At 46.2% G+C, this 27,635-nt stretch overlaps 1 protein-coding gene across 1 annotated transcript in view; it reads left to right on the top strand.

Annotated features, from left to right (window-relative positions):
* Nucleotides 1-27,635, top strand: part of TRIM66 (tripartite motif containing 66) — a 77,969-nt gene that overhangs the window by 47,206 nt on the left and 3,128 nt on the right. Inside the window, 12 exon segments of the mRNA XM_006162903.3 lie at nt 2,287-2,404; nt 4,588-5,492; nt 7,146-7,307; nt 22,137-22,658; nt 22,817-23,009; nt 24,421-24,481; nt 25,205-25,311; nt 25,314-25,369; nt 25,694-25,983; nt 26,434-26,560; nt 26,886-26,960; nt 27,300-27,452. Of these exon segments, the coding sequence (XP_006162965.1) occupies nt 2,287-2,404; nt 4,588-5,492; nt 7,146-7,307; nt 22,137-22,658; nt 22,817-23,009; nt 24,421-24,481; nt 25,205-25,311; nt 25,314-25,369; nt 25,694-25,983; nt 26,434-26,560; nt 26,886-26,960; nt 27,300-27,452 (2,769 nt within the window).

Raw genomic sequence — 27,635 nt, 5'->3', positions numbered from 1 at the left:
GGTTAGAGGAGAAATAGGAGAGTGTGGTACACATAAATGAACAGGATTTCAGTTTTCTTAAAAGGTCTTTGCCATAGGGTGCATGCTCTTGCCAAAGAGAGACAAAGAGGGAGAAAATGAGGAATCACCTCCATCCCCCAGGGGGATGGCCATGCCGCAGTCCCTCCTACCATGGTCAGCCATGTGAGAATCCAGTGCCTTAACCACTGTGCCACCTGCTGGCTCCCCAACAGAGTTTCAAATTTTAAGTGATCAATGTTGTCCATGCTACATAGGTAAAAGTAGATGATCAGTGAAGAGAAACCTTGAGATCTGAGAATTAGGAACTGTCTGGTGATCTTTTGAAGAAAGTTCCAGCAAAGTAGAAAAATCAAAAGCTGGAATAAGGACTGAAGGTGGAAGCTGAGGAAGTAGAGACAGAAATGAAAAAAAGGAAAGGGTCCAGTCAGTGTCACGGTAGTCAAGGTGACTTGGATCCTACGTGACGGACTACACAATTGAAATCCCAACCTGGTGACTTGTAAAATGTGCCACGCATGTGTACATGCATGCCCAAAGTCCTGAAAGGAGAGAGAGATAGAGGAGAGTGGATTACAGCATGTCCATTCTTCATGGTGGGGTGCTTCTTCACTTTCTGTCTCTCTGTCTGTCCCACACGTTACCTGTGGCTAATTAAAACAAAACAAAACAAAACAAAACAAGACAGGAGGGACCAGCAGGTGGCGTAGTGGTTAAGGCACTGGACACACCCACATAACTGACTGCATTTTGAGTCCTGGACCTGTTGGCTTGCTTTCTCACTTTCCCTCTCTTCCTGTGTCTCTCTCTGGTCAAATTAAAATAAATGAATGAATACATAAAATTTAAATGAATAGTTGTTTTTAAAAAAAGATAGGAAATATGAAAACTGGCTTGAGAAGGAGGCAGAGTTGGGGGAAACTATTTTTTTAACACTTGGAAGACATTTGTACACATTTATATGGGAGAAGAAGTTGAAGGTAGTGAGGAGAGGTGTGTGATGGAGTGAGTATACCTAGAAGACAGGAAGAGGTGGGCTCTACTGTGAGCTGACTGGCTTCAAACACAAGGACACTCCCTTCTCCTGAGGTGGGAGGGCAGGAAGGGGGAGTATAGAACAGTTAAGTTTGTAGGTAGGAGGGATACAAGTTTGGGAGAGTTTGTCCTTTATGGTCTCTTTTCTTTTGAGAAGTAGAAGGTGATTATGAGGGTTAGGCATTGAGTAAGTGACATTGAAACAAAGGTTTTAAATAGTCATTGAGGGTGGAGGAAGCGGAAGATGACAAGAAAAAGGGCTGAATGGTGCTTTTATAATTAACACTCACTGAAGCGGCCCTAGATAAAATGGCTTTGGTATGGCTGGATTAACCTATGGGTGGGAACTTGCAATGGGCAAGGAATTAGGGCACTGGTGACGTTGTTACTGTAAATGATAGGGAGCTGGGAAACCCTGTGTATGGGCTGAAGGAACACAGCTTGGAGAGTTCATTGAGGTTGAAGAATATGCACTAAAGAGTGAGTGTTAGGGGGAACCAGCAGTTAGCGTAATGGCTATGTCGCTGGACTCCCACGTAGTCGACCGCGGTTCGTGTCCCGGACCAGCTGGGAAACCCTGTGTATGGGCTGAAGGAACACAGCTTGGAGAGTTCATTGAGGTTGAAGAATATGCACTAAAGAGTGAGTGTTAGGATCAGGGAGGGATTATTGATGTTTAAGTTCTCTTCTGCAGAATAGTTTTAGATAAATAGGGTCTAAGTATAGCAACTGAATTGGAAATAGAGGTGAAGGCAATTGGCATTAAAGAGGTGGAGAAAGTAAGAGGCCAAGATGTGGACTGAGATAGTAGTTAACTAGATGAGTGTGGGTAAGTTGGACATTTGCCAAAGTGCTAGGTAAATGGGAGGGTGGTGATGGGAAATATGGAGAGGAAGAGGCCAATGGAGTGGGCTCAGAGGCGTTTTATGGGCAGGTGGAAGGAACTTGGAGAATGCCTGTGCAGACTCCTAGCTGGGGTCATGTAGAATGAGTGGAGTCTGAGGCAAGTAATGTCCTGAGGGAGAATTGCAAATCACTTGAGGCCAGGAAAAGATAAGAATGTAAGGGTTCCAGAAGCCTTGATAAGAGGAAGGGGATTAGCTGGGAGGGTGGGAAGGTACTAAGGTGCAAGGAAATACGAATATGGGGGGTGACCAGAGGCTAAAGAGTAAGGGAGAAGGAGTGCCATTCAGTGCAAGATGCCCACACGTGAACCTCTGGTGTTGTTGTCAGATTGTGTTTCAGATGCAGCGATTGCTGGAGACAAGTTGTAACACAGATCCTGGCTCCCCTTGGAGCATCAGATTCACCTGGGAGCCCAACTTCTGGACCAAGCAGCTGGCTTCCCTTGGTGAGCCAGGGCCCACCCTATAGGCTTTGACCTAATTGCTAAGAGTGATTAGAAAGAAAAAACTCCCCCAAAAAAAAAAAAAAAAAGAGTGAGTGTTAGGATCAGGGAGGGATTATTGATGTTTAAGTTCTCTTCTGCAGAATAGTTTTAGATAAATAGGGTCTAAGTATAGCAACTGAATTGGAAATAGAGGTGAAGGCAATTGGCATTAAAGAGGTGGAGAAAGTAAGAGGCCAAGATGTGGACTGAGATAGTAGTTAACTAGATGAGTGTGGGTAAGTTGGACATTTGCCAAAGTGCTAGGTAAATGGGAGGGTGGTGATGGGAAATATGGAGAGGAAGAGGCCAATGGAGTGGGCTCAGAGGCGTTTTATGGGCAGGTGGAAGGAACTTGGAGAATGCCTGTGCAGACTCCTAGCTGGGGTCATGTAGAATGAGTGGAGTCTGAGGCAAGTAATGTCCTGAGGGAGAATTGCAAATCACTTGAGGCCAGGAAAAGATAAGAATGTAAGGGTTCCAGAAGCCTTGATAAGAGGAAGGGGATTAGCTGGGAGGGTGGGAAGGTACTAAGGTGCAAGGAAATACGAATATGGGGGGTGACCAGAGGCTAAAGAGTAAGGGAGAAGGAGTTGCCATTCAGTGCAAGATGCCCACACGTGACCTCTGGTGTTGTTGTCAGATTGTGTTTCAGATGCAGCGATTGCTGGAGACAAGTTGTAACACAGATCCTGGCTCCCCTTGGAGCATCAGATTCACCTGGGAGCCCAACTTCTGGACCAAGCAGCTGGCTTCCCTTGGTGAGCCAGGGCCCACCCTATAGGCTTTGACCTAATTGCTAAGAGTGATTATAGACCATCTACTTAGCTCACTGGGTAGGTCAGCATGTGCCTAAGAGAAAGCACTCCCTGAGGCTGCCAGTGGTTGTGAAGTCATTCAACAAACCATTTTTAGGAGAGAGGAGGATGGGGAGGTTAAATCACAATGACGTTATAGGACTTTGTGACAGACTGGTTAAAATGGGCTGAACTTTCCATTCTGCATGAATGTTCCCGTTACTTGATATTGCTGGAGAGGGGACAAGACAGTGACCCTGCCCTCCAGAGTACTGCCTGGCGCAACGCAGGTGAACATGTCTCTTTGGTTACACGAGGGTATATACGTGTGGGCAGGGGCATCTTAGCAACAGTGAGACTGTGTGTGTGTGTCTGTGTTACACACACATCCTTTGGAATTGAGATGCAATAGACAGTTTATGACCTTGTGCATTTTTCTTCCCTGCTGCAATAATTTGCTGGCATTCAGTCTTTAGACTGACTGTAGAGAATTTGAAGTTTTGTCTGTGTTGACAGCCTAATAAATTTGTTAAATTTACAGCCGACTGCTACCCTTATTTGAGATTGTTTATGTCACTGAAAGTTTTTGAATTTGGCAAAGTGCTAAATGATATTTAGTTTTATTTTTGGTTCCTTCTCCCCTTTGATTTAATTGAGCAGATCTTTGGTAGGCACTGCCATGCTGGGCAATAGTGGACCAAAGGTGAACAAAACACATCTTTTGCCTGAAGGAGCTCAGTCTTCTCCTGAGTAAGCCTCACCAAATCGATGAGTAATGGAGCCCTGAGACTGAGAGAGACACTGCGGTCAGCACAAGGGGCTCCGAGACTACAGAGGGCAGTGTAGGTGTGTAGGTGTCTGACTGCCCTGGGAGTGGAGGTCACTTCATCACCTTCTACTCTACTTGTGCCCAACATGCATATACCTGAGGTCTGTATCTGGAGACTTGCTCATTTGTCCCAGGATGACAAATGAGTAAAATTCACTACTTCCCAGCATACTTTGTACCGACCTCATTGACTCTTTTTGTAAGAGTCAACTGGGCTGTTCCTTTGAACACAAAATGAGTGTTATTTGAGGGATCCCCTGGTTTTCCTAGTGGGATAAAAACAGTCAGGGCTGAGCACGTGACAAAAGCTGAGCTCAACTCCCAGGTCCCCCGAGCAGGTGCTTGCAGGTGTTATTATGGTGGCATTCTAGACCGTCTTGATGATCAGGGGTTGAATGTCTTAATCTCTGCTCCTGGTATAGGTTTGTTGAATGATGTCCTTTGTTTCCAACAGCAGGAAGGATCAAGTGGGGAGCAATTGCAGATTACCTTTAAAAAAACTCTCTATTCTGAATTTCTAGGCTGCATAACTACTGAAGGTGGACAATTGTCTCGGACAGATGCTCCTGCTTATGGAGGCCTACAGGGACCCTCATCCTTTTACCAAAGCCACCAGTCTTCAGTGGCCCAGCCAGAGGCTCTTAGCCACCCTGCACACAAGTTCCAGTCTCCAGCACTGTGCTCCTCATCTGTATGCTGTTCCCACTGTGCCCCAGTCTCACCCTCCCTCAAGGGCCAGGTCCCCCCACCCAGCATCCACCCAGCCCATAGCTTTAGGCAGCCCTCCGAGGTGGCACCCCAACAGCTGGGGTCGCTGCAGTGCCCCACCCTGCTGCCTCGGGAGAAGGAGCTGGCCTGCAGTCCTCGCCCACCAAAGCTGCTGCAGCCCTGGCTGGAGACCCAGCCCTCTGTGGAACAGGAGAGTGCTCCGCAGAGGTTGGCGCAGCAACTGACTTCCCAGCCTGTGTGCATCGTCCCCCCTCAGGATGTCCAGCCAGGAGCCCATGCCCAGCCTACCTTACAGACACCCTCTATCCAGGTCCAGTTTGGCCATCACCAGAAACTGAAGCTCAGTCACTTTCAGCAGCAGCCACAGCAGCAGCTGCCACCTCCGCCACCTCCACCACCTCCACCCCCACAGCAGCCACCCCCACCCCTACCTCCATCCCAGAACCTGACTTCAAGTCAGCACGAGAGCCCTCCTGGGCCTGCCTGTTCACAGAATGTGGACATAATGCACCACAAGTTTGAACTGGAGGAAATGCAGAAGGACTTGGAGCTGCTCCTTCAGGCTCAGCAGCCCAGCCTGCAGCTGAGTCAGACCAAGTCTCCTCAGCATCTTCAGCAGACCATTGTGGGGCAGATCAACTACATCGTGAGGCAGCCCGCGCCCGTGCAGTCCCAGAGCCAGGAGGACACCCTGCAGGTGAGCCTTGGGGGATCGGGCACATATACCCCCCTCTTCCCTACTTGGATTGCTCAGGAACACAACCTCCCCAGTCACAGAGTGGCACAGAAATCCAATTTCTTCACCCGAGAGTGGCCTTGAACTCAGCTCTCATATTTCAGAACTGCCCTGGGCTCCACCTTCTACCTCAGGAAAGCTCCAGAGAACACAGTACCTAGTCCCAATATAATCTGGGCTCAGAACGCTCCAGAGTGGCCTGCCTGATTTAGCCCTTCTGGGTGACACTAGGGACATTGGCCAGAGATAGTATCATCTGAGCTGTGCTGGGCTCCTGCCGATGCCAGGACAGAGGAAGGCTGTCTCTTATCTTTGTAACCTCCCAACTCCCTTGCTGGAACTTACAAATTCCAGACTGGGGAGGAGAGAGCTTGAGGAGTAGAGTGACCATCTGTTTTAGATGCTGAGGGCAGCCCTGTTATACTCTGCACAGACACGGACTTCAGCTTTATGCCAGGTCTGCTAGGCTAGGTGTATTTTATGTGCACTTCGGCATTTATCCTATCAGTAGAGCTGTTCGTCGGCATTGCCATCTGTATTTTGAAGGTGCAGAAGTGGGAACAAGAGAGGGCAGGCAGTTTGCCTAGAGGTCACACAGCGTTGAGAGTTAGAGCCAGAACTTGACCCTGGTCTGTTGACTTTTCTGTAATGCCACAAAAGAGGCCTTGTTTTCTCCTAAGGGGAATATTAAAAGCTGTTTTTTTTTTCTCAGCTAAAAGTCAATTGAGAAGGAAGGTGTGGTTTGTACCTTGGATCTTTACTGTATTCCACATCTTCATTCTTAGCTCCTGCTTTTCTTTTTTTCTGGAACCTCTTGTTCCAGACTCTTCTGTCTACCCCTTCTCACTTATTCTATAGTGTTGTCTCCTTTAACTCTGTAACTACATGTATATCTTCAAAGCAGCTCTACAGACTTGCTTTATTACAAAACGTGAGGCCTCTCATTTCTGCTTTAGCACTCACAACTTCAGCTCACACTTCACATGTCTTCCCTCGAGTCTCAGTTCCTTCGAGGGCACATGACATAGTCCCTGTGATGGTAGAGAAGGATCTAGGGGTCATAAAGGACTTCAAACTAAATGTCTGTTCTGATTGCTAAAGTGAATGTGACCAAGTTAGCTCAGAATTCTCAGCGTGAGTCCTATCCTAGGACTTTCATATTATGATGTAGTCTCAGAGTTTAGATAGTAGTATTTTTCTTTTAGATAAAAGAAATTGTGTGTGTGTGTGTGTGTGTGTGTGTGTGTGTGTGTGTGTGGTGTTTAGAAAGGATCTTGCTATGTCACAATCCTCTCACCTCAGCCCTGAGTACCCGGGACCACAGGCGCACACCACCACGCCTGACCCATGCCAGCTGTGAGATAGCAATACTCCTGCCTTAGCCTCCTGACTGGCATGACTGGCCTTTTAGGGTGGGCTGGGAATCAAACCTGGGTATCCCTTGTGGCCTCAGCCTCCAAGCAAGAGCATTCAGTGCCTGCTACCATGGCCAGGCTTGGAAAAATTTTAAACAGTTCCCAATGTGTAGGTGGTGACAACAGACAGGGCAGGGAAGGCACTAATTCTGACTGTTGCTTCAGTGAAACCCATCCGAGTTCTTATTTTCTTTCCCAGGCTACAGATGAGCCCCCTGCATCTGAGGGCACAAAGCCAGCTCTCTCTCTTGAGAAGAGTACTACTGCTGCCCTACCACAGGCATCTGGGGAAGAAGCCCCTCTGAGTGTCCCCCCAGTGGACAGCACCATCCAGCAGTCGTCTCCGAATGTGGTGAGAAAGGTACTAACGGAACCTGCTCTCCCTGACCATACTGGACCCACAACCAGCCAAGAGCCCAGGCACCCGGAGGAGGAGGATGGGGTTGGGGGAGAAGTGTCCCTGTTCCATCCCTGGATGCCACACAGCCCTGACTCTTGCCTTCTATCCTAATGATTCAGCAACACAGGCCCTCCTCCAACTGCACCTCTAATCCCAGGTACTTTTTTTTTTTTTTTTTTTAATGAGGCCTACTGGCTTCATTTAACCTGGAAGGGAAAAGGGAAACAAAGCCAGTTTATTGAACACTTACTCTGTATTTAAAATGGTGTGGGGGGTTTCGCAAGCATTATCTCACTTAACCATCCCATCAGCTGTGAGAGATGGGCATCTCCGGTGTATAGCCAAGGAAATTAAAGTCTGGTCCCTACAGCCAGAAGAAGAGAAAGCTGAGACTTATTTTGAAATGACTCTAAATTTAGGGAGCCAGCAGGTGGCATGGTGGTTAAAGGTGCTAGACTTCCACATGGCTGACCACGGTTCAAGTACCGGATCTAGTTGCTGGCTTGCTTTCTCATTTTCCCTCTCTCTCCAATCAAACTGGACAGTAATAATAATAAAAAAGTTAAATAAAATAATTCTTAAATAAATAAAATAAATGATTCTAAATTACAATAAAAAACCTGAACTTTTTCCCCTGTGCAATGAAAACAAGAATATTTTATGTGGCTCCCCTAACCCAAAGTTGCTTGACTTCGGGGTCTGAATCAATGGAATTTTGAAAGTGGGCCACTGTGAGGGGCAGAGGAAACAGGTGAGGGAGAGTGGGTGAGAGCAATAAGGGACGGTGATAATGGAAGAGGGGAGGAAGAAAGGAACTGAGAGCATGGCCAGTGACCTGAGAATTTTTGTGGGTGAGTGTCTGCAGGGGGGTCCTGTGGGGGAGGTAGCTAAGCATCTAGGGACACTGAGACCTTGTGAAAATGAGCTAGTGGAGGCCCTCCTGTCCATCTGCCAATCTGCTTGCTGGAAGTGTTCATTTACCCTCACTTCTGTCACCCTTCTAGCTTGAGCCTTAGCCCTGTGCAATGACCTTTCCCTGGGTCCTCTGACCCTATTCGACTTACTCTGTTGCCTTCTCTGGCTTGATGCCCTCAGTCTTTGTGGTTCCTCTGTCCAGCCCTGAACTTGAAGCTCTCTCATCAATTCCATACCCTCCCAGCCTGTTCTCTCAGCCCCACAACATCCCTCTGGCCCCACAGCCCCAGATCTGTTAGTTTCCCCGTATATCCACCTCTCACCAAGTTTTCCTGGTGACACAGAACCACACGTAAGTCTTAGATCAGTCAGTCTCATTGATACCTGAGAAGAGGAAGGATGAAAAGAAAGGGATGGCAAAAATGAAGTGTTAACTTGCAAATTCCTGGTGACTCTTAAAGTCTGGGCAAGCTTCATATTAGTGGCTTTTTGTCTGTGCCTGGCCCATCCTACCCTGTTGGAAGTGGTTTGGCCCAGAAGTCCTATACGTGCTGTAAATAAGCCCTTTGTGACTCTTAGGCATTTTACTTCTTATGCTTGGGCCAGCCCTATGTCCAGCCATCCATTTATTTGTTCATTTACTGTTAAAAAATGGATTAATCTCCTAGAATGTGCCTCATATTCTGCTAGACTCCAGGCACACATTGTGAATAAGATAGTTTTACACCAGAGCTTACAGTCTAGTGGGAGAGAGACAAGCAATAGCAGCAAATTGTGATGAAGGGTTGTGATAGTCATGGGGCGTAACCCAGTGGAACTTCTAACTCTGGGAGAGGGGGTTGTTGTTCCCAGAAGACTTCATAAAGGGCATTATTATTAATTTTTTAAAAAAATTGCCAGAAGTCATGTGTGCTTGCCAGAGAGAGACAGAGGGATAAAGAGAGAGAGAGAAAGAGAGAGAGAGAGAGAGAGAGGAAGCGTCCCCCAATAGGGCATGGTCATGTCACAATGCCTTCTTAATTTCTCTGTCCTGTCAGAATTTGGGGTATACATATATTCTTAAAGCATCTGGGGCCACAATGTGAACCACAAAGTCAGCCATATGGGTTCTGACTTCCTTAACCACCATGACACAGAGCTGGCCTAGGACGTCATTTTAAAATGACATTTGAAGGAGGAGAAGTTACTAGTGAAGGAGAGAAGGGTAGGATAAATAGTCAAAGGGAATGGCAACCAGGAAGGTCTAGAAGCGAGAGAGAACTTGAGCTGCCATGGGGCCTCAGATAATCTGGCTTGATAGGAACAAAAGATGCACTAGGGAATGGGAGAGATTGAAACCAGAGAGGTTGGAAGGCCTTGTAAATTATGCTTTGGAGTTGAGATTCAGTCTTGGGGACTGTGAGGAGTGAATGAATGATTTCCAGTAAGGAAGGACAGGAATTGAATTGAATTTGAAAGGTCGATTCATCTGTGGTAAGGGAGACCAGAATAGTACAGCCAAGAAATAGGCTGAAAGATCAGTAACTGAAAATAGAGGAAGCAGAGATTTCAGGAGATACCAGATCGCAGGAGTTTTGGATTCAGTGTCTGATTGACAATTGGAAGTGAGGCAACGTCCTTTGGCTTAACACCCAGGTCTGTCTCAACTCATTGGGATGGGAGCTTAGGAAAAAGAGCACATGTGGGGAGAGGAAGAAGTTAAGTTTTAAATTGTCAACATCTTCCAGTGGAAGACATATCAGAGGATGACTGGTGGCACAGCTCTGGATAGCAGTAGTTAAGAAGGGAGCTTGGGGATTGTCAGTGCTCACGTGGTCGTGGAAGTCATCACAAGTGCCACTGCTCATTTGATGAGGCTCAGTTCTGTTCCTGTACCAGTTCTGAGGAAAGAAGGTGAGCCACATATAAGTGTGGAGTCTGTCTGCCAGCTTACATAGCCACTGGGCTCTCTGAGCACCAAGGGGCTACTGCCCTTCTGTGTGGCTGTAGGTTGGCAATGGGGTTAGTGGAGGTCCTAAGAACTCCAATTTGATTTTGAGATATTCATGCTTTTAACTGAGGCTCATGCAAAGGTTTTTTGTTGTTGTTGTTTTTTGAGAGGTTTTTGCTATAGGGTGCGTGCGCTTGCCAGATACACAGAGAGAGACAGAGAGCGAGAAATCACCCCCAGGGGGATGGCCACGCCGCAATCCCTTCTCCTCCATTCTCCTCTCGGGATCTTGGGCATCCACGCACACGTGCCCGGTGTGAGTTTAAGCCACTGGGTCCGGGACTTGAACTGTGGTCGACTACATGGGAGTCCAGTGACATACCCATTACGCCAACTGCTGGTCCCTCATGCAAAGGTTTTGAGGGCAGATGATCTGGAATTTTTAATATGTTTTATAGGTTTTGTCCTGACTTTGACTCCTAGAAAAAATACCCTCGAGGTTGTCATCCTGGCCCAGAGGAAACTTTGGGTTGACAGAGAGAATGGTTATCCACAGAGCTGCTAAGATAAGAAAGAGGGCTTTCTTTTGGAGGAGATTCATTGTCTTAAAGCTGGGATTTGGTAGGGTGGGGAGCGTGAAGCTTGAGGATACCAAACATTTTGAACATCTTATTGTTGAATGGTACTACTCTGCATAGTATTTTTCTACTTTTTAAAGTAGCATTTTACATGAACTATTTAGTTTTATCTCTTTGTTTATCTTAGCAATACTATGAGGAAGCCACTTTCTTATTCTCCTTTGAAAGATGTGGAAACTGAGACACAGAGAGGTTAAGTGGCCCACCTAAAAGTTAAACAGCTGCCCATGGGCGATGTTAGGACCAGACAATAGGCTCCTGACTCAACCCTGTGTTTAGTCACTAGGTTAGATTCCTTCTCTTTGTGCACTGAACTGGGAGAAGTAAGTCTTCCTTGGCCTCTTAACCTGCTGGACTTTCCTGTCTTTGAAACCTTCGAAGTAGCTTGAGGCCTTTCTGAGGAGAGGTCTTGCCAGAAGGGCGTGTGTGCCTAGTTTGGTCTTAATTCTTTTTCTCTGGTGAAAGTGTTTTGGCCTCCAGTCCACACCTCATCCTGTGCTGGCCCTTGAGTGCCAGAGAAGTAGTAGTCTGTCTGGAGATCACATACCAGAGGAACCTGTGGCACCAGGTGCCTTTCTGTGTGTTTCTCATAGACTGTCACCACAAGGAGGACTTCCGCTGAAGCAGAGCATCTGTGCACAAGGACCTTGGAGTTAGAGCTGATGACGAAAACAGATTGCTGCTAGAAGTGAGATGTGAAAGTTCTAGAGTGGGATTTCAGTGGCCTGAGCTCTACAGTCTCGGGAGCAGCTTATCTTACCACCTGTCCTGTATCCAACAGGATATTTTTGAATGAATTTTGACATTTATCTGTTGCCTCAACTCCCTAATCTCAGTTCAGCTATTTTGAAGAAATACCGTGGTTACGATTCTACAACAGAACCCCCCTGTACATCCCAAGATGGAAGACATTTTGATGGTTTAAATTCATACTTCTGAATGAGTAGACTGCTGAAAAATATACTTGATCCTTTCCTGACATTCCTCATGGAGTCAAAGCTATTGGCTTCAGGGGAGCCTTATCTGAGCCACAGTTCACCTGCAAGAGGATCTCTCTTCTGCTGCTCATAATGTAGCCCTAGACCTTCACAGAGGACTTTGCTACTACAGGATGCTGCAAGTGTGGGACTTATTTTCAGTGAGTGGTACAGAGGCAGTAAGCATTCCAGTGACCCAGATGATTCAGAGCAATGCAGTAAAGGTTGACTCAGGTGGATGGCATTTGAACTATATCAAAGCACTTTGATGTCCAACCTTTTAATTTGATTCGTAAAAAGCTTAGTGAGCTTTCCATTAGCCTGTGGAGGATGAAAGTAAGGCCTAGATGTGGGAAATGACTTGCTTAAACTCATACTCTAAACCGTGGCATATGCGAGGAAATACTAGACATCTGTCTGTAGTCTCTAAATCCACTGCTATGGACCAGATCATGGAGCTTTAACCTGAGCGATGATCTTTTCCTCACAGCCTGGCCTTCATAGCAGCTTTTGCTCAGAGTGTTCCCAGGGATGGTGAGGCTTTCTTAGGGTGCACAGTCTGTGTCCCAGACAGCATCTGTAGGACAGATACATTCTGTCCTACTAGGTAGTCAAGACAAACATTCCCCAGGTCTGGCTCCCTGAATTTAGCATCCCTAAGAAACCCTGTTTTCTTAGTTCTATTTTGATTTCATTCACAGAATAAACCTAAGGTCTTTGTCTAAGTCTCCTGGCCCATGAAAAAACAGATAGTTGTTCCAAGCCCTAAGTCTCCCAGACTGCCCAGGTACAATACCTCTGACCTAACTCATTGGAGTTTCAGGGCTTGATTTTTTTTTTTTTCTAGCTTCAAAGCACTTTCTTATAAATATTTTACCCTCAGACATATACATGTGGATTTTGTGTTTGCAGTCATATGTTTTAAGAACAAAGTACTAAGTTTTAGCCAAGTGAAATTTTTCAACTGATAACGTTTTTTTTTTTTCCTTAGCTGAACTTTTAAGAAAGTTATTTACATTTAGTCACTGTACGTCTTTACAGTGCACAACATGCTTTTACCCGGCATGAATGCAGTGCATATTAGTGAAGTAGGGATGGCAACTGTAGATACTAGAAATAGTATAGGAGGAGGTAGGTAATAGGGGTTGGGAGGGAGGGGATCAGGGACAAAACAAACAGAACATTTAATGGACACAAAAATGAGAAGTGATCCATTGATGATAATACATATGGTAATGTCTTTGACTTGACTAATATGTACTGTATCCAAGGCTTGAATTTTAAGGATGAAAATTAATTCATCTGACTCATCTGGCTTTCACTTGAGGCTTCCTGAAATCTACTTTTCCTTTCCTCTTTCATCTCAAACTCTGAGGTCGACTTTGCTTTTTTATCTTCCCTAGATCATCAGGACTCTGGACCTTTTCACTTCTTTTCTCTTTACCACACAGAAACTGTTTCCTATTTGACTTCAGTTAGTTAGCATATATCAGCATAGTTACCTCCACAGGAATAACCTTAATTAACACAAATACTTTTTTTTTTTTGAGATGCAGGCATACTCACCTGTTAATAAGAGCAGCAACTTTGTTATTAAAAATCAGCACATGAATCCATTTCCTGGATAAGTTAGTTTCTTCCTCAGCTATGTGATTCAGTTGTTTCAAGACCTACTGTTTATTGGGTCTACCTAATGTTGAAGTTTTTGAAACACTCAAATATGCCAAAGATTTAACATACAAATAGATTTATCTCTTTCCTTGTCTCGTCAGTTTCCTCAGCCAGAGCGAAGGCCTTCAGTGTGTTTCCAAGACACTTTTTCAAGTCATTTGTCCCTTCTACTGCACATTTACACAGTGGCCATTCCTTTGATGGGCTAAACCATTGGGATAAAAATCCCAAACCAGAAATAAACAGGCAAAGTTTTGGAGCAGCAAGAAAAACACGTCACGAAAGCCATGCATTATATTCTGTATGAAACCATGAATCCACACTCAGCTAACTAGTTAGTGTTCTTGATCTAGCAAGCTTGGGCATATGGTTTTCTTTGGAAATTTTTAGTTTTGCTATATTATAGCAGTAAGCAGATTAGAAGCAGGGAGTAAGGATTTCTATAACAGCAGCTAACAAGGGAGAAGACAAGAAATATCACCTGGAAAAGTGTGATGGCATGTCATTCAATGAAAAAACCAAGCTAAGCCTTCCATTCTTTCCAAAAAGGGAGTTTCCAAAATCATCACCGAACTACTTAGTGGTTTACTGAAGATCCTTGATGTCACCAAGAAATAGGCTTCGTGTATTTTGTTTAATAAGATAGGGTGGTATATGTTTTAGAAGTATGCCCATTCAAAATTATGTTTTTAAGCCAATTGCATTTTGTTAGAAGAGATATGTTTCAGATATCTGAAAAATTAATTTATGTGGAACACCATCCTATATGCACTACTTTATCCCAGCAATATTATCTTGCTGTAAGAACCTGAAATTTATATTAAACTCAGGGCATGTACACTAAGTGTCTGTTTATTGACTTCTCAATCCCTTCTTACTAGGACACTTGCTTTCCAGCCAATGGCACAGAATCAAGACCAGCCAGGAAAATTTCAAGGCTAGGGCCTGATTCCTAGCCTTGGGCCTGTATAAGCATGGGATATCTGGGTAACCACTCTGTGTCTCAGTTTACCTTTCTGTTAAAATGAAGGAACAATGTTTTCTTTGAAATTTTATACCATGTGGCAATCCTGAGAAGAATAATGTAAACACAATGAAATGAGATGTGGGTGGTGAGGTTTGGGGAGAGAGGGCAACAGAAAATAGCATAGGTCAAGCAGAAGACAGGTTAAAAGACAAGTTAGAGGAGTGAATGGCTGCTTCGGTGACGCGTAGAAGAGGTTGAAAGATAATTTAGGAAGCTTGCAGGTAAGACAAGTTGCTGAATGAGGTAGTAATTTACAGGTTGAATAAGTTACAGATCAGATAATTAAGACAAGTCAGGCAAGTGGAAGAAGACAAGAAGAGGAAAGAGACAGGAGCATATAGTTTGAGAGAAGAAGAGAAATCAAGAGCAAGTAATGAATGCAAAAGACAGTTAAAGGGAGCCCTTCAGGCTCTCTCCCTTCATTCTCCAAAGACGACATGAGCTGACTATCAGACTGAATGTTTTGGACATTTTGACTCCTCCTCTTTGAACTATTGGGTCATTGGGAAAGTCATGGCACATTTTTTTTGATAGAAAAAAAAGGAAAATATCTCATGACTTTTCCGATAATCCAATAATTTATTTTCACTTGCAACCTCAAAATACATATTTTCCCTCATGCGAAATGAAGCTTTTGTATATGAAGATGAGATCATGGTGTCGGTTCCATAGCTGACAACCTGGAAGTACACTTTCACCTTCTTTCATTTGACCTCTGGGTACTAGCAGGCAAGCTGCATTGTCTTCATCCACAGATAACTCCGGTGTGTGAGGCACCAAGTGTCAGTGTAGCCACATTCCCAAGCCCTTTTCCACTCCTCCTGTGCTCTCAAAAGTCCTTTTCTACCCTCCTTCTAGGCCCTAGAGATTCAGCCTGCTTTCCTTCCTCTGAAAGTTGGCTGTAGTCTGGCCCCAGCTCATGTTGTAGCAGAGTAGGATGGGGGTTCTCAGCTCTCCTCTTTGTTCCTGTACATGAAACAAGAACCTCTTACTCTCACTCAAAAGAGCCAGATGAAGGACCAAAAAACTAGCACACAGCGTATCTAGGTGCCAGAAATACCATTGTTTTTGTGTAGCTGATAGACATGAGGTCAAGGCTGACTTCCTTATAACACTTTGAGTCCCTTTTCCCAGGAAAGTCTCCCAGGTTCTTGTTACCATTACCAGAACTTCACCCCATCTCCCGGTAGTGTAGGTTTCCTTTAGATTGACTATAGATTTATAGATAAATGAGATCAGTCTAGTCTGCAGTATTTTAGGATTTGGTACTAATTTCATACTATCTTCTGAGTGTTATGGGAGCATGTCTGGTAAGTTAACCTCAAAATAAACTGTGAAAGTTTCACAATTCTTTCATAGCTGTCTGTATAATCTCCTTTTCCCTGTTGTTATATTAACACATCTCATGGCATGAAGAAGGTAGTCAGGACAGGAGAGTTGATAATCCTGCAAGTGTGAGCTCTATCCCTACTTTGTGAAATTTTGTCCTTGGGGACTTTTTCTTGGGCCATACGACAACTGACCATTATTACTTTGAATGGTCCCAGATGGATTTTAGTATTCTCAATGCCTGGAAGCTAGGGTCTCACCGGGAGTCATCTATGAAATTCTCAATTTCCAGCATGAGATGATGAAGTAAACAACATAATGGCATTAAATATATGTGTTAAATAGAAAAAAGGTGGGGACCAGCAGTTGACATAATGGCTATGTCGCTGGACTCCCATGTAGCTGACTGCAGTTCGAGTCCCAGACCTGGTAGCTTAAACTCACGCTAGGTGCGTGTGCATATGTGCCCCAGATCCCAAGAGAAGAATGAAGGAGAAGGGATTGTGGCATGGCCATCCCCTTGGGGGGTGATTTTTCGCTTTCTGTCTCTCTGTCTCTCTGTCTTTCTGGTGAGTGTATGTGCCTTACAGCAAAAACAAAGCAAAACAAAACAAAGACAAAAAAAAAGAAAAAAAACAAAGAACAATAACAACAAAACTCTGAAAAAAGAAAAAAAAAGATGAAAGAATCCAGTTTAATCCAGTTCACATAATTAGACTGTTATGTATTACAAAAGAGAATATTCATAGACTATTCTTGTCCGTAGATAACAAAATACAGACTGTTAGAAAGTTCTGGTATTGCATAATGAGAACCATAGGGGATGCCAAGGGATGCACACCTAGATGTGTCTGAGATGGCCTCAGCCCCTTAAATGGGGCTCCAACCTAGTTTACATAATTTGATTTGAGCATGCTTCCTACCTCTCCTCTTCAGTCATTCTTATTGTGGGACTTAGACTGTAGAGCATATCAAAGCCTTTTTATTGAAGACTATTAAACTGCCAAGGAAGGCATAAAAAGCAAAATTTTCTTTGGAAAGATAAACGGTAACTCAACTACTTTGTTTGTTTCTAAGTCAGAGAGCATATGCACTCACCAGTGAGAGAGAGAGAGAAAGAGAGGGAGAAGAAGAAGGAGAAAGTACTCCCAGTGAGGCATGGGCATGCTGTAATCTTTTTTCCTTCACTTTCCCATCCTATTAGAATTTTAAACACACATACACATGGGTCCGGTGTGTTTTTCCAGCCACCAGGGCCAGACCCACAGTTGGCCATGTGGGATCCAGCTCCTTTAACCAGTAGGCCATGGGGCCTGCCCAACTCTTATACCTATTTTTTTTTGGAGAGGTTTTTGCTATAGGGCGTGTGTACTCACCAGACAGACAGAGAGAGACAGAGAGACAGAAAGCGAGAAATTACCCCCCAGGGGGGATGGCCACGCCGCAATCCCTTCTCCTCCATTCTCCTCTCGGGATCTTGGGCACGCACGCACATGTGCCTGGCGTGAGTTTAAGCCATCGGGTCTAGGACTCGAACCACGGTTGACTACGTGTGAGTTCAGCGACATAGCCATTACGCTAACTGCTGGTCCCCCCAACCCATATACTTTTAAAATTGAGAATTAAGAATAGAAAATTATTTAGGTTTTACTAATACAGTTAAGTAAATAATAAGGGAAAGGAGTAGGACAGTAAGAGAAAGAGATAAGAAATAACAACAGGGAGGAAGAGAGAGATTAAGGTGGAGAGAGAGATAGGAAAAGAAAGAGGGAGCGGGTGAGGGATGGATAAAGAAATTTAAGAGCAGGGACCAGCAGTTGGCATAATGGCCATGTCGCTGGACTCCCATGTGGTCGACTGCGGTTCAAGTCCCAGACATGGTGGCTTGGACTCACGATGGGTGCATGTGCGTGTGTGCCCAAGATCCCGAGAGGAGAATGGAGGAGAAGGGATTGCGGCATGGCCATCTTCCCTAGGGGGTGATTTCTCGCTTTCTGTCTTTCTGGCGAGTGCATGCACTCTATAGAAAACAAAAGCCTTTCCTTAAAAAAAAGAAAGAAAGAAATTTAAGAACAGAGAATGGGAGAGAGAGCAAAGGGAAGTACACCTGGAGAAGGGGTAGAGGCAGACAAAATTAAGAGTGTGATTTCATTCCAGATACACACACACACACACACACACACACACACGTACACAAACCAGAAAGGGACCAGCAGGCTATGTTGTTGGACTCCCACCTAGTCAACCACAGTTTGAGTCCATCCCAGGCGTGTGTGTCTGTGCGCGTACCCAAGATCCCTAGAGGAGAATGGAAGAGAAGGGATTGCGGTGTGGCCATTCACCCAGGGGGTGACTTCTCACTTTCTGTCTCTCTTATCTCTGTCTTTCTGGTGAGCACACGCACCCTATAGCAAAAATCTCTCAAAAAAATATAAACAAACAAAAAAACAACAACAAGATCTCCAAAGATCTGGATTCTAAATATACAAAACTGTTTATCAAATACAAACACACTGAAAGAGTCCTCTGAGGCCAGAAATGAAACTAGGATGGCTACTCTTTACCACTTCTGTTCAGCCTCATACTGGGGATCTTAGCTGGAGGAGTAAGGCAAGAAAAACAAAAATAAAGAAATAAAATAAAACTTATTGTTTGTAGATGACATGATTCGTTGCACAGGAAACAAAAATGAAAATCCCAAAGTGACTTTAGCAAGGTCTCTGGATAAGGTCAGCATATAAAAATCACTTGTATTTTTATATACAAGCAGAAATAAAGAGAAGTAGAAATTTATAAAACATGTTTTATGATAATATTTTTAAAAAACCTCGAAGATGATTTTCTTTTATATTTTGGCAAGGTATTTACTATAGGGCATGTGCACTCTCCAGAAAGACAGAGACAGACAGACAGAAAGCAAGAAATCACACCCCGGGGGGGATGGTCATGCCACAATCCCTTCTCCTCCATTCTCCTCTCGGGATCTTGGGCATGCATGTGTGCGTACCTGGCGTGAGTTTAAGCCACCGAGTCTGGGACTCAAACCGCGGTCGACTGCATGGGAGTCCAGTGACATAGCCATTATGCCAACTGCTGGTCCCAAAGATGACTTTCTAAGCATCATTTTTCTTCAGTGTGAAATTAGGGCCACAGCAACCATGATAACAATAGGAGCAGCTGGAGTTAACTGAGCACCTACAATATGCCAGATGTCATCCTAAGTGTTTACATGGGCGATTTCTTTTAAGTTTCACAACAGCCCTTTAATATGGGCATTGTATGGATGAAGTAAGGTAATATATGTAAAACATTTAACAAATTGCTCTGCATATAATAAATTCTCAATAAATTCTAACTACACAAAAATAATCATTTTAGAGCGACTTCAACTCATAGAACTAAGCTGTTAGTGTAATGACTATGTCACTGGACTTGCATGTAGTTGACTGCGGTTCCAGTCCTGGACCCCGGTGACTTAAACTCACCCTGGACACATGTGCATGCATGCCCAGGATCCTGAGAGGAGAATGGAGGAGAAGGGATTGCGGTGTGGTCATCTGTGTCTTTCTGGCGAGTGCACATGCCCTATAACAAAAACCTCTCATAAAAAAAAAAATAAATAAAAGAAGCTGGTGTTCATTTGGCTTAAGATTTATAGAATAGGTAGTCACATATTAAAAAAAAATTTTTTTTTGAGAGGTTTTCGCTATAGGGTGTGTGCGCTCGCCAGATCGAGAGAGACATACAGACAGAAAGCGAGAAATCACCCCCCAGGGGAGATGGTCCTCCATTCTCCTCTCGGAATCTTGGGCACACACGCACACGTCGACTATGTGGGAGTCCAGCGACATAGCCATTATGCTAACTCCTGGTTCCCAGAAAAATTTGAGGTAACTTGCTGATTTATTTATTCATTCAGGCACTGCTCTTTGGTCTAGTAATACAGTGGGTAAGCAAAGTAGGCAAAGCCCATGCCCTAATGGAGAAACACGACATTACTTCAGTGATTTCATGGATTGTGGTATGAGACTAAACACACAAATACAAGGCCTTATGAGAGCATAGAAAGGGGGCATCTAGTCTGGACTAGAGAATGAAGAAGGCCTGACAGTTGGCATAAGTTCTGAAGGATGAATGGAACAGGGGCCAAGGGTCAGAGAATGTTCTATGCAGAGGTAGAGCCATGTGTCTGAAGGAGGTGAGAGTTGGGGGTAGAGGGAGAGTATGGCATGTTTCGTGAACTGCAAAAAATGTCTGAGTGACTGGAGTTCAGTGAAGGAGAAGAGAGGGGTTTTGTATGAGCTATCACTACAAAGGAGGACAGGACAGGTGATCGGGACCCTGGGAGCCTTGTTGAGCATTGTCACAGTTATTCTAAGATGGGCACACTGTGAGGCTTTATGAAAAGGAATAGTCAGATTTGTGTTTTGAAAATATTTCTCCACTGAGATCCTAGAGAGATGGGAAAGTAGGCTGGGCGAGGCATCATCCATGCAGGAAGAACTAGCGTGTGTATCTGAGAGATGTTTAAGGGGTAGAATCGATGTGGTTCGGCTTTAGCTTCAGTGAAGGAGAAGAGTTGCCCACTGATGCCTCATCTTCTGATCTGACTTGCGGAACTGAGTGACAGAGTGTGACAGTCACTGAGATGAGGCAGTCTTTCTTTACTGTGAAGTAGCTTTACGAACTTTGTATTGGAACTTGACACAGTGTGTTTGAAGTATTTATTTTTCTGTGGAAATGTGAATGATTCACATACGAGGAAAGGAAGGGCAGGTTTGGGACACTCATTTTAGCAGCTCCTTGTAGTCCCTTTGAGTTTCAAAAGATATCATATATTTAGTCTTTTTAAAAAGAGCAGGGATATCAAACTTATTAATTCCTGAAGTGTACATTTAGAATCAATTTCCTGCCTTCTGCCTCCATCAGATCTGTTCTTTCAGTGTGAAAAACTGGATGGATTTAGTGCAGAAGTTTGTGTCTTCAACTTCTTTTTTTTTTTTTTTAATTTAAAGAAATTTTTGCTATAGGGAGTATGTGCTTACCAGAGAGACAGAGAGAGACAGAGAGACTGAAAGCAAGGAATCACTGCCAGGGGGATGGTCACCCTGCAATGCCTCCTCCATCTTCTGTTAGCATTTTGGACATGCTAACCCACACGCACCCAGCATGAATTTTAAGCCACCGGGTCCAGGACTCGAACCACAATCAACACATGGGGGTCCAGCAATGGAACTATTACACTATCCGCTGGTCCCAACTTCTTAAAATCTAAAATTAGCCTTTTATGGATTTTAATCACCAAGTAGATCATAGAGTAGTGAGATATAAAGAAAGAGTTCTTGGAATTAGAACAGTATTATTCCATCTGATGATTGTAAGACTAGGTCATTTTAAGATCTAGCTGCCCTGAAGTTCTCTGCTTCTTGTGTGCAGTGTCTTTGGCAGGCATATAGGGCTAGAAAAGACCCTCAATGTTTTTATTAAAGGCTTCAATAAATGCTGGTAGTGCTTGAAGTTGATATGAACAAACCCATAAGAAGGCCCTGGAGTTGACCCACTGTCTCCAGAACTGATTAGGACTCTCTGAGCCTTGGCATATCCTCAAAGAAGGAGGTCTGAGGTATATCAGAACTGGGACCTTCTTAACCCTCTGCCACTGCTATGTAGCAGAAGCTATCCTTTGGACCCCTTGAAGGGAAGAGAAGCCAGTAGTGGTATAGTTAGAGGGGAATGTGGAAATAGAGGACAGTCCCACAGTCTTACCCTTTGTTTAGGTACAGGACTGGGGGTGGGGTGTGTGGCTGATGGTGTATGTGCATGTCCACACATGTGCACGCATGCTCACTTATCTCAGTTCAAGTGGTAAGCTCTCTTTCTCTTTTATTGGGGGGTGATTTTTGCTGTAGGGCACGTGTGCTTGCCAGAGAGACAGAGAAACAGAGAGTGAACATGAGAAATCACCCCCTGGGGGGATAGCTATGCTGCAGCCCTTTCTCCTCCATTTTCCTGTTGAAATTTTGTGCACACACGCACACATGCCAGGCATTGAGTTTCAAGCCACTGGATCTGGGACTTGCACCGCAGTTGGCCATGTGGGAGTCCAGTGTCTTAGCCACTATGCTACCTGTTGGCCCATTTGAATGGGAACAGGTTTACATGTCCTGCCTGAGTTCTTGGCAGCTACTAGACTACAAGGCCAGCATGGAATCTGAGCACGGGCCCTCTTGTGGGCTAGGTGTCTTTTCTCCCTCCTGCTTTCCCAGCCACAATGCCTGACTCTCCCCTTGTCTCTTCCTACAGCACTCCACTTCAGTGAGCATCATGGGCTTTTCCAACACTCTGGAGATGGAATTGTCGTCTACCAGGCTGGCAAGAACCCTGGAGCCACAGATCCAGAGTGTGAGCAGCCTGGCAGCTGGCCCCCCCAAGGTGGTACCAAGCCTGCTGGGTGGCTCCCCTCAAACTGTGTCCAGCCTGACAAGTGTTCAAAACCAGGCTGTGCCCAGCCTGACAACCAGTCATCTACAGACCATGCCCAACCTTGTGCGTGGCACGTTCCAGTCCATGCCCAGTCTCCTAAGTGATTCCCCCCAGGCCATCCCAAGCCTGGCAAATGATCACTCTCAGCCTGGGCCCAGCCTACTATCTGGTCATGCCCAGGCTGGGCCAAGTCTGGCCACTTGTCCTTTACAGAACACACCTCCGGTTTCTGATGTGCAGTCAGAAACTGGATCCAGCTCCTGTCCTGACCGTGGCCGAATTGCAGGGAGCCTGTGCCCTGGGGATGGGGCTGACCCCTCCCTGGGGAATCCCCTATGTAAGGTAAGTCTTGGGAAGTGCCATTCAACTTCCTAGGCTCATCATTGGGCAAAAAGTTGGCCACTAACAGCCTGTGTTGGCCTTAGCATAGCAAGTCCGGGACTGCTAATGGCAAAAATGTCTGATTTCTTTGCTTCTTGTTGACCTTTCACTTTTGAAAGTTGGAAAGTGAGGATTCCACCCGCTTCACTGACTCACTGGGAAAAGGTCCTACAGCCCCTGGTCTGGATGCTCCCAAGGACTTGGCTATCCCCTCTGAACTAGAGGAACCAATTAACCTCTCTGTGAAAAAACACCCACTGGTGTCAGTGGTCAACACTTCCACGGCTCTGCAGCAGTACCGGAACCCAAAAGGTGAGACTCAAGAAAGCAGCCAGCGTTTCACGTGGGCCACAGTCTCGGGCAGATGGACTCAGCACTTCCAGGTGAGGTAGACACCAGCAGGCAGGTTCTGAGCCTGGTGGAGCCGAGCATCTCCCTGAGGCTCTCCTCCAGAACTGCCTGTGACTGACACTCACTTTGCTTCCCTCACTGTGACCACAGCTGATCCTTGTAGCCTCCCTGTAACATGCCTCATGTGAAGGGTCCTAGGGATCTGAGTTATCTGTTGGGGGGGTAGGAAGGACTCATGTAAGGGGCTAGCCTGACCAAGTGTAAGAGGGAACAGAGCATGTCTGACTTTGCAGTCAGGTCTAAGTTGGAACACCAGCTCTGTGCTTTGTTTTGTCCTGTGTGAGATGCCTACCTTCACTGAGCTGCTTTCTTCCTCTGTAAATGGCTCAGTCATCCTGATTTCATAGGCTACTGGGACAGATGAGTACAGTGAGATCATTTGATACCTTACTCTGTGGTAGCAGGGATTTTCCTTGTATCCGGCACAAAGGGGCATTTGTATTGTGCCTCGTAGTGAAGTGAGTGTGCACCACTGGAGGTTCTTCTCAGCCACCACGTCCCTTCCCAAACCAGGCTGGGCCGAGGTTTGTTTCTTCTGTGGCAGGTGAGGGCTGGTCAGGAAGTCAGGGAGTCAGTACATAGTGATCTTGGGGACATTTTCAGTTCTGTGTACGCTGTGCGTGTACTTTGTAGCTGATAGTCTTTTTTCCTATATATTCAATGAGTGGGGGAAAAAAGTGATATTTTTTCTTCTTTTTTCCTTACACTGACTAAAACACCACCTGAAAATCTCCTGGTTCCTGTTACACACGATAACGTAACCCCACATTTTATGCATTTAAACTGGCCCATGTAAAGTGTCTGGAATGGTGCCTGCACCTGAGCACGTTGCTCAGTAAATGCTGGTTCCCTCCTTTCCCCCACCATTGCCTCCTGCTCATCTATGTAGACCGTGCCACTCTGGGCAGGGGTGGGGGGCTCCGGGGAACCTGTTGCCAGCAGTGTGTGCAGTGCTAGAATGCCAGCACTTCGCTGAAAAGGCAGAGACTGGACAGAATGACTCCTCAGAGCAGACTACCCCAGGGTACTGGGAACAAGTGAGTTCTGAACTCATTTCGAAGGTGAGAAGCTGGTCACTCAGTGCCTAACCCACACTCACCTGCCTGCAGCCTCTGAGTATTATCTGTGCTCATCTCTTTAAAAGAAGATGGTCATCCTCCTCTCTCAGGAGAACGATTACGACATAAGTAATAGCAGGTGTGGACCAGTTTGTGGCCAAAGGCTTGAAGAGCAGATATGAGTGCTTGGTGTAGGTGTCAGGGTATGTTGTCACCAGCATATGTCACAGGTATTTATTTGTCTTTTTCTTTAGAGTATGACAGTTTTGAACAAGGAGCCCGAGAGCTGGATACAAAAGTGAATCAGAGCATCAGGTAACAGACTCTTGTCCAACCTTCCCATCCCACCCTGCTTCATGACCTATGAGGCTGGCTCAAGAAGCAAGCATCCTCTGGGACCAGCAGTTAGCATAATGGCTATGTCGCTGAACTCCCGTGTAACTGACCGTGGTTCAAGTCCCAGACCCGATGGGTTGAACTCAGGCTGGGAACGTGTGCGTGCGTGCCCAAGATCCCGAGAGGTGAATGGAGGAGAAGGGATTGCGGTGTGGCCATCCCCCCTGGGGGGTGATTTCTCGCTTTCTATCTCTCTGTCTCTCTCTTTCTGGCGAGCACACCCGCCCTATAGCAAAAGCCTCTCCAAAAAATAAAAAAAGTAAAAAAGAGATAAGCACCCTCTATGACTTAACTGGAAGCAGAAGTTTGCCTGCCACTGTCTTATTCAACCCCAGACCCTGTGGTTGGGTGTCTGCGATGACTGGGGAGGACGTCTTGGCTCCTGTACAATGAGCATCTGCTTTGTGTGCAGTCTTCAGGGAGCTTCCTCCTTTGCTCAGAGCCTGCACCAAGGGCTTCACAGTTGCTGGTAGGGCTTGGCCAGGAAAGACTGTGTAGGATGGCAGAACATAGACATGCAGAAGGCTGGACTGAGGATGTCTTGATTAGCAGTTCAGTTGTAGAATTATGGATAAGCTCGACTTAGAGACTGGAGCCAAAGGAGGCTTACACTGAGACTCAGGGATGTCTCTATTGCTACAGAGCCTTCAACGGTGAGCCTAAAATTCCTTATGTGCGACTGGAGCGACTCAAGATCTGTGCTGCCTCCTCTGGAGAGATGCCGGTGTTCAAGCTGAAGCCGCAGAAGAATGATCTTTTTTGCTGATCATTGAGTGTGGCACTGAATCCTCTAGCATGTCCATCAAGGTACCCCTGTACTCTACCTTAGCCTTGAAAGTTGGCTCACCCCAGGAGCTTCTTTCTTGCTGCTGCTGCCAGAATTCTGGCCCTGGGGCCTTTCCTGAGTTTCTGCATGAGGCCATAGCTTGGCCAGACTCTGTCCCCTCCTGCGAGGGGCCTAGGAAGTGCATATTAGGAGTGAGCTGTCCCAGAAGTAGTGGAGCGTGTCTGGCACAGGTCGTGGAATAAATATTTCTCATAGTAGGTGTTCAGGGCCCATCAGTCCTACCTTCCCTTCTTCCTCAACTTGCCAGTGCCGTGCTCTGATGCTCAGGATTTCATCTCCCCAAGGTCAGCCAGGACAGCACGTCTGATGCCACACAGGCCCCAGGTCTTGGGGGAAGAAAGGTTACAGTCACCTCTCTGACTGGGCAGCGGCCACCAGAGGTGGAAGGCACATCTTCTGAAGAACACAGACTCATTCCTCGAACCCCTGGAGCCAAGAAGGGCCCTCCAGTCCCCATAGAGAACGAGGATTTCTGTGCTGTGTGCCTCAATGGGGGAGAGTTGCTGTGCTGTGACCACTGCCCCAAAGTCTACCATCTGTCCTGCCACGTGCCAGCCTTGCTCAGCTTCCCAGGGTGAGTTATACCAGTCCAGGGCTGTCACCAGCTAGCAGGGTTATCTTACAGGGCTTGTTAGGTCAGACAGGCCCTTAGAGCTCCCCGGGATGGGCTTACTCCCTTCTGGGCCTGCAGGAATTGTAGGTCTGTCAGTTAGTGGCACACAGACTGGTAGATGTTTGAAATTTGGCTGTCTTTCTGTCCTCTGTTCTTTGCTTCTTTGCATACACAGACTTGTCCCTATATGCCTGCCCCAGCCCCTTCCTTACTCCTACTTCTCTGAGTTTGCTGAATCCTGACTTACTGAATTTCTTTTAAGCTGTGATTAGGAAGCCATTCCCAACAAGACAGGGTTAGGGACTCAGTTTTCCATGCCATCAAACCCCATACCTGTCTCAGGGCAGAAGGACCGGGAAGTGGGCTCTGGTGCATCTGCAAGGCCTAACGTGGCTTCACCTGCCTGTGCAGGGGAGAGTGGGTGTGTACCTTGTGCCGCAGCCTGACCCAGCCTGAGATGGAGTACGACTGTGAGAATGCCCGCTACAACCAGCCTGGAGTGCGGGCACCTCCCGGCCTGGGCATGTATGACCAGAAGGTAGGGAGCGGTCTCTAGGAGCAGGGTTTTGTGCCTGGGGCAGCTTCCTCGAGCCTGTGTTGGCTGAGGCCTTTCAGAGAAAATTGAGAGGCCTTTCTGGGTGCCTTTCTTTTGGTCTGAGCCTGACAGCTCAGCCTGTGGGGGTTTGCATGCTTTTACTTCTCCCAGCAGTTTTCCTCTGGTCCTGGGAGCCTGGACTATGTCTTAGTATGGTGGCCAGCACCCTGTAGCCCAGAGCCAGGGTGTTTTCAGGGTCACCATCTTTCATTCTAACTGATGTGGGGCTAGAACAAAGTGACCCCATTGCTGATTCTGATTCCTGCAGAAGTGCGAGAAGCTGGTGCTGTCGTTGTGCTGCAACAGCCTCAGCCTGCCCTTCCATGAGCCCGTCAGCCCCCTGGTAAGCAGGCCTCATTGTTTCTGCCCGGGCACGGGGCAGGATCATGGTGTACCAGGGTGGGCTCAGAGCATGGTCAAGGAAGGTGGATGGTCCAGCGGACTATGATGGCCCTGGTGTCTCCAGCCCTCTCCCCAAACCGGCTGCTGAGTCAGACCTGACTCAACCAGTGATGCAGTCCTCCTTTTCCCTTTCTGTCTTCTCTCTCCATGCTTTTCTTCTCCTTGCTCTTCATCTGTCTCTTTCTGTTGTCACTTACATTGCAACTCATCCTCTGTCTCTTCTTCCTTTTTGTCTATGCCTTCTCTCTCCTGCCTTTGCCTCCTCTTCTCCTCCCCCAAGGCCCGGCATTATTACCAGATTATCAAGAGGCCCATGGACCTGTCAATAATCCGGAGGAAGCTGCAGAAGAAGGACCCGGCTCACTACACCACCCCAGAGGAGGTGGTGTCCGATGTGCGCCTCATGTTCTGGAACTGTGCGAAATTTAATTATGTATGTCTTGCCTGTTTCCCTCTTCTATTTCCTGGTGGCCCCAAGAGAGTTGTGGCTGGTGGGGATAGAGGGTCAGGTTTGGTCCTGGGCTACTGTAAGGACATGGGAGCAGATTCCTGGGACCTACTGTGGCACGTAGTTGAAAACTCTCTCACACTTGGGCCTCAGCATGGACTCAGCAGG

Source organism: Tupaia chinensis, unplaced genomic scaffold (genome assembly GCF_000334495.1).
Source record: "Tupaia chinensis unplaced genomic scaffold, TupChi_1.0 Scaffold141165_1, whole genome shotgun sequence".
In the NCBI taxonomy this organism is placed as follows: Eukaryota; Metazoa; Chordata; class Mammalia; order Scandentia; family Tupaiidae; genus Tupaia; species Tupaia belangeri.
Note: the sequence above shows the minus strand (reverse complement) of the source record. Positions and strands in the feature narration are given on the sequence as shown.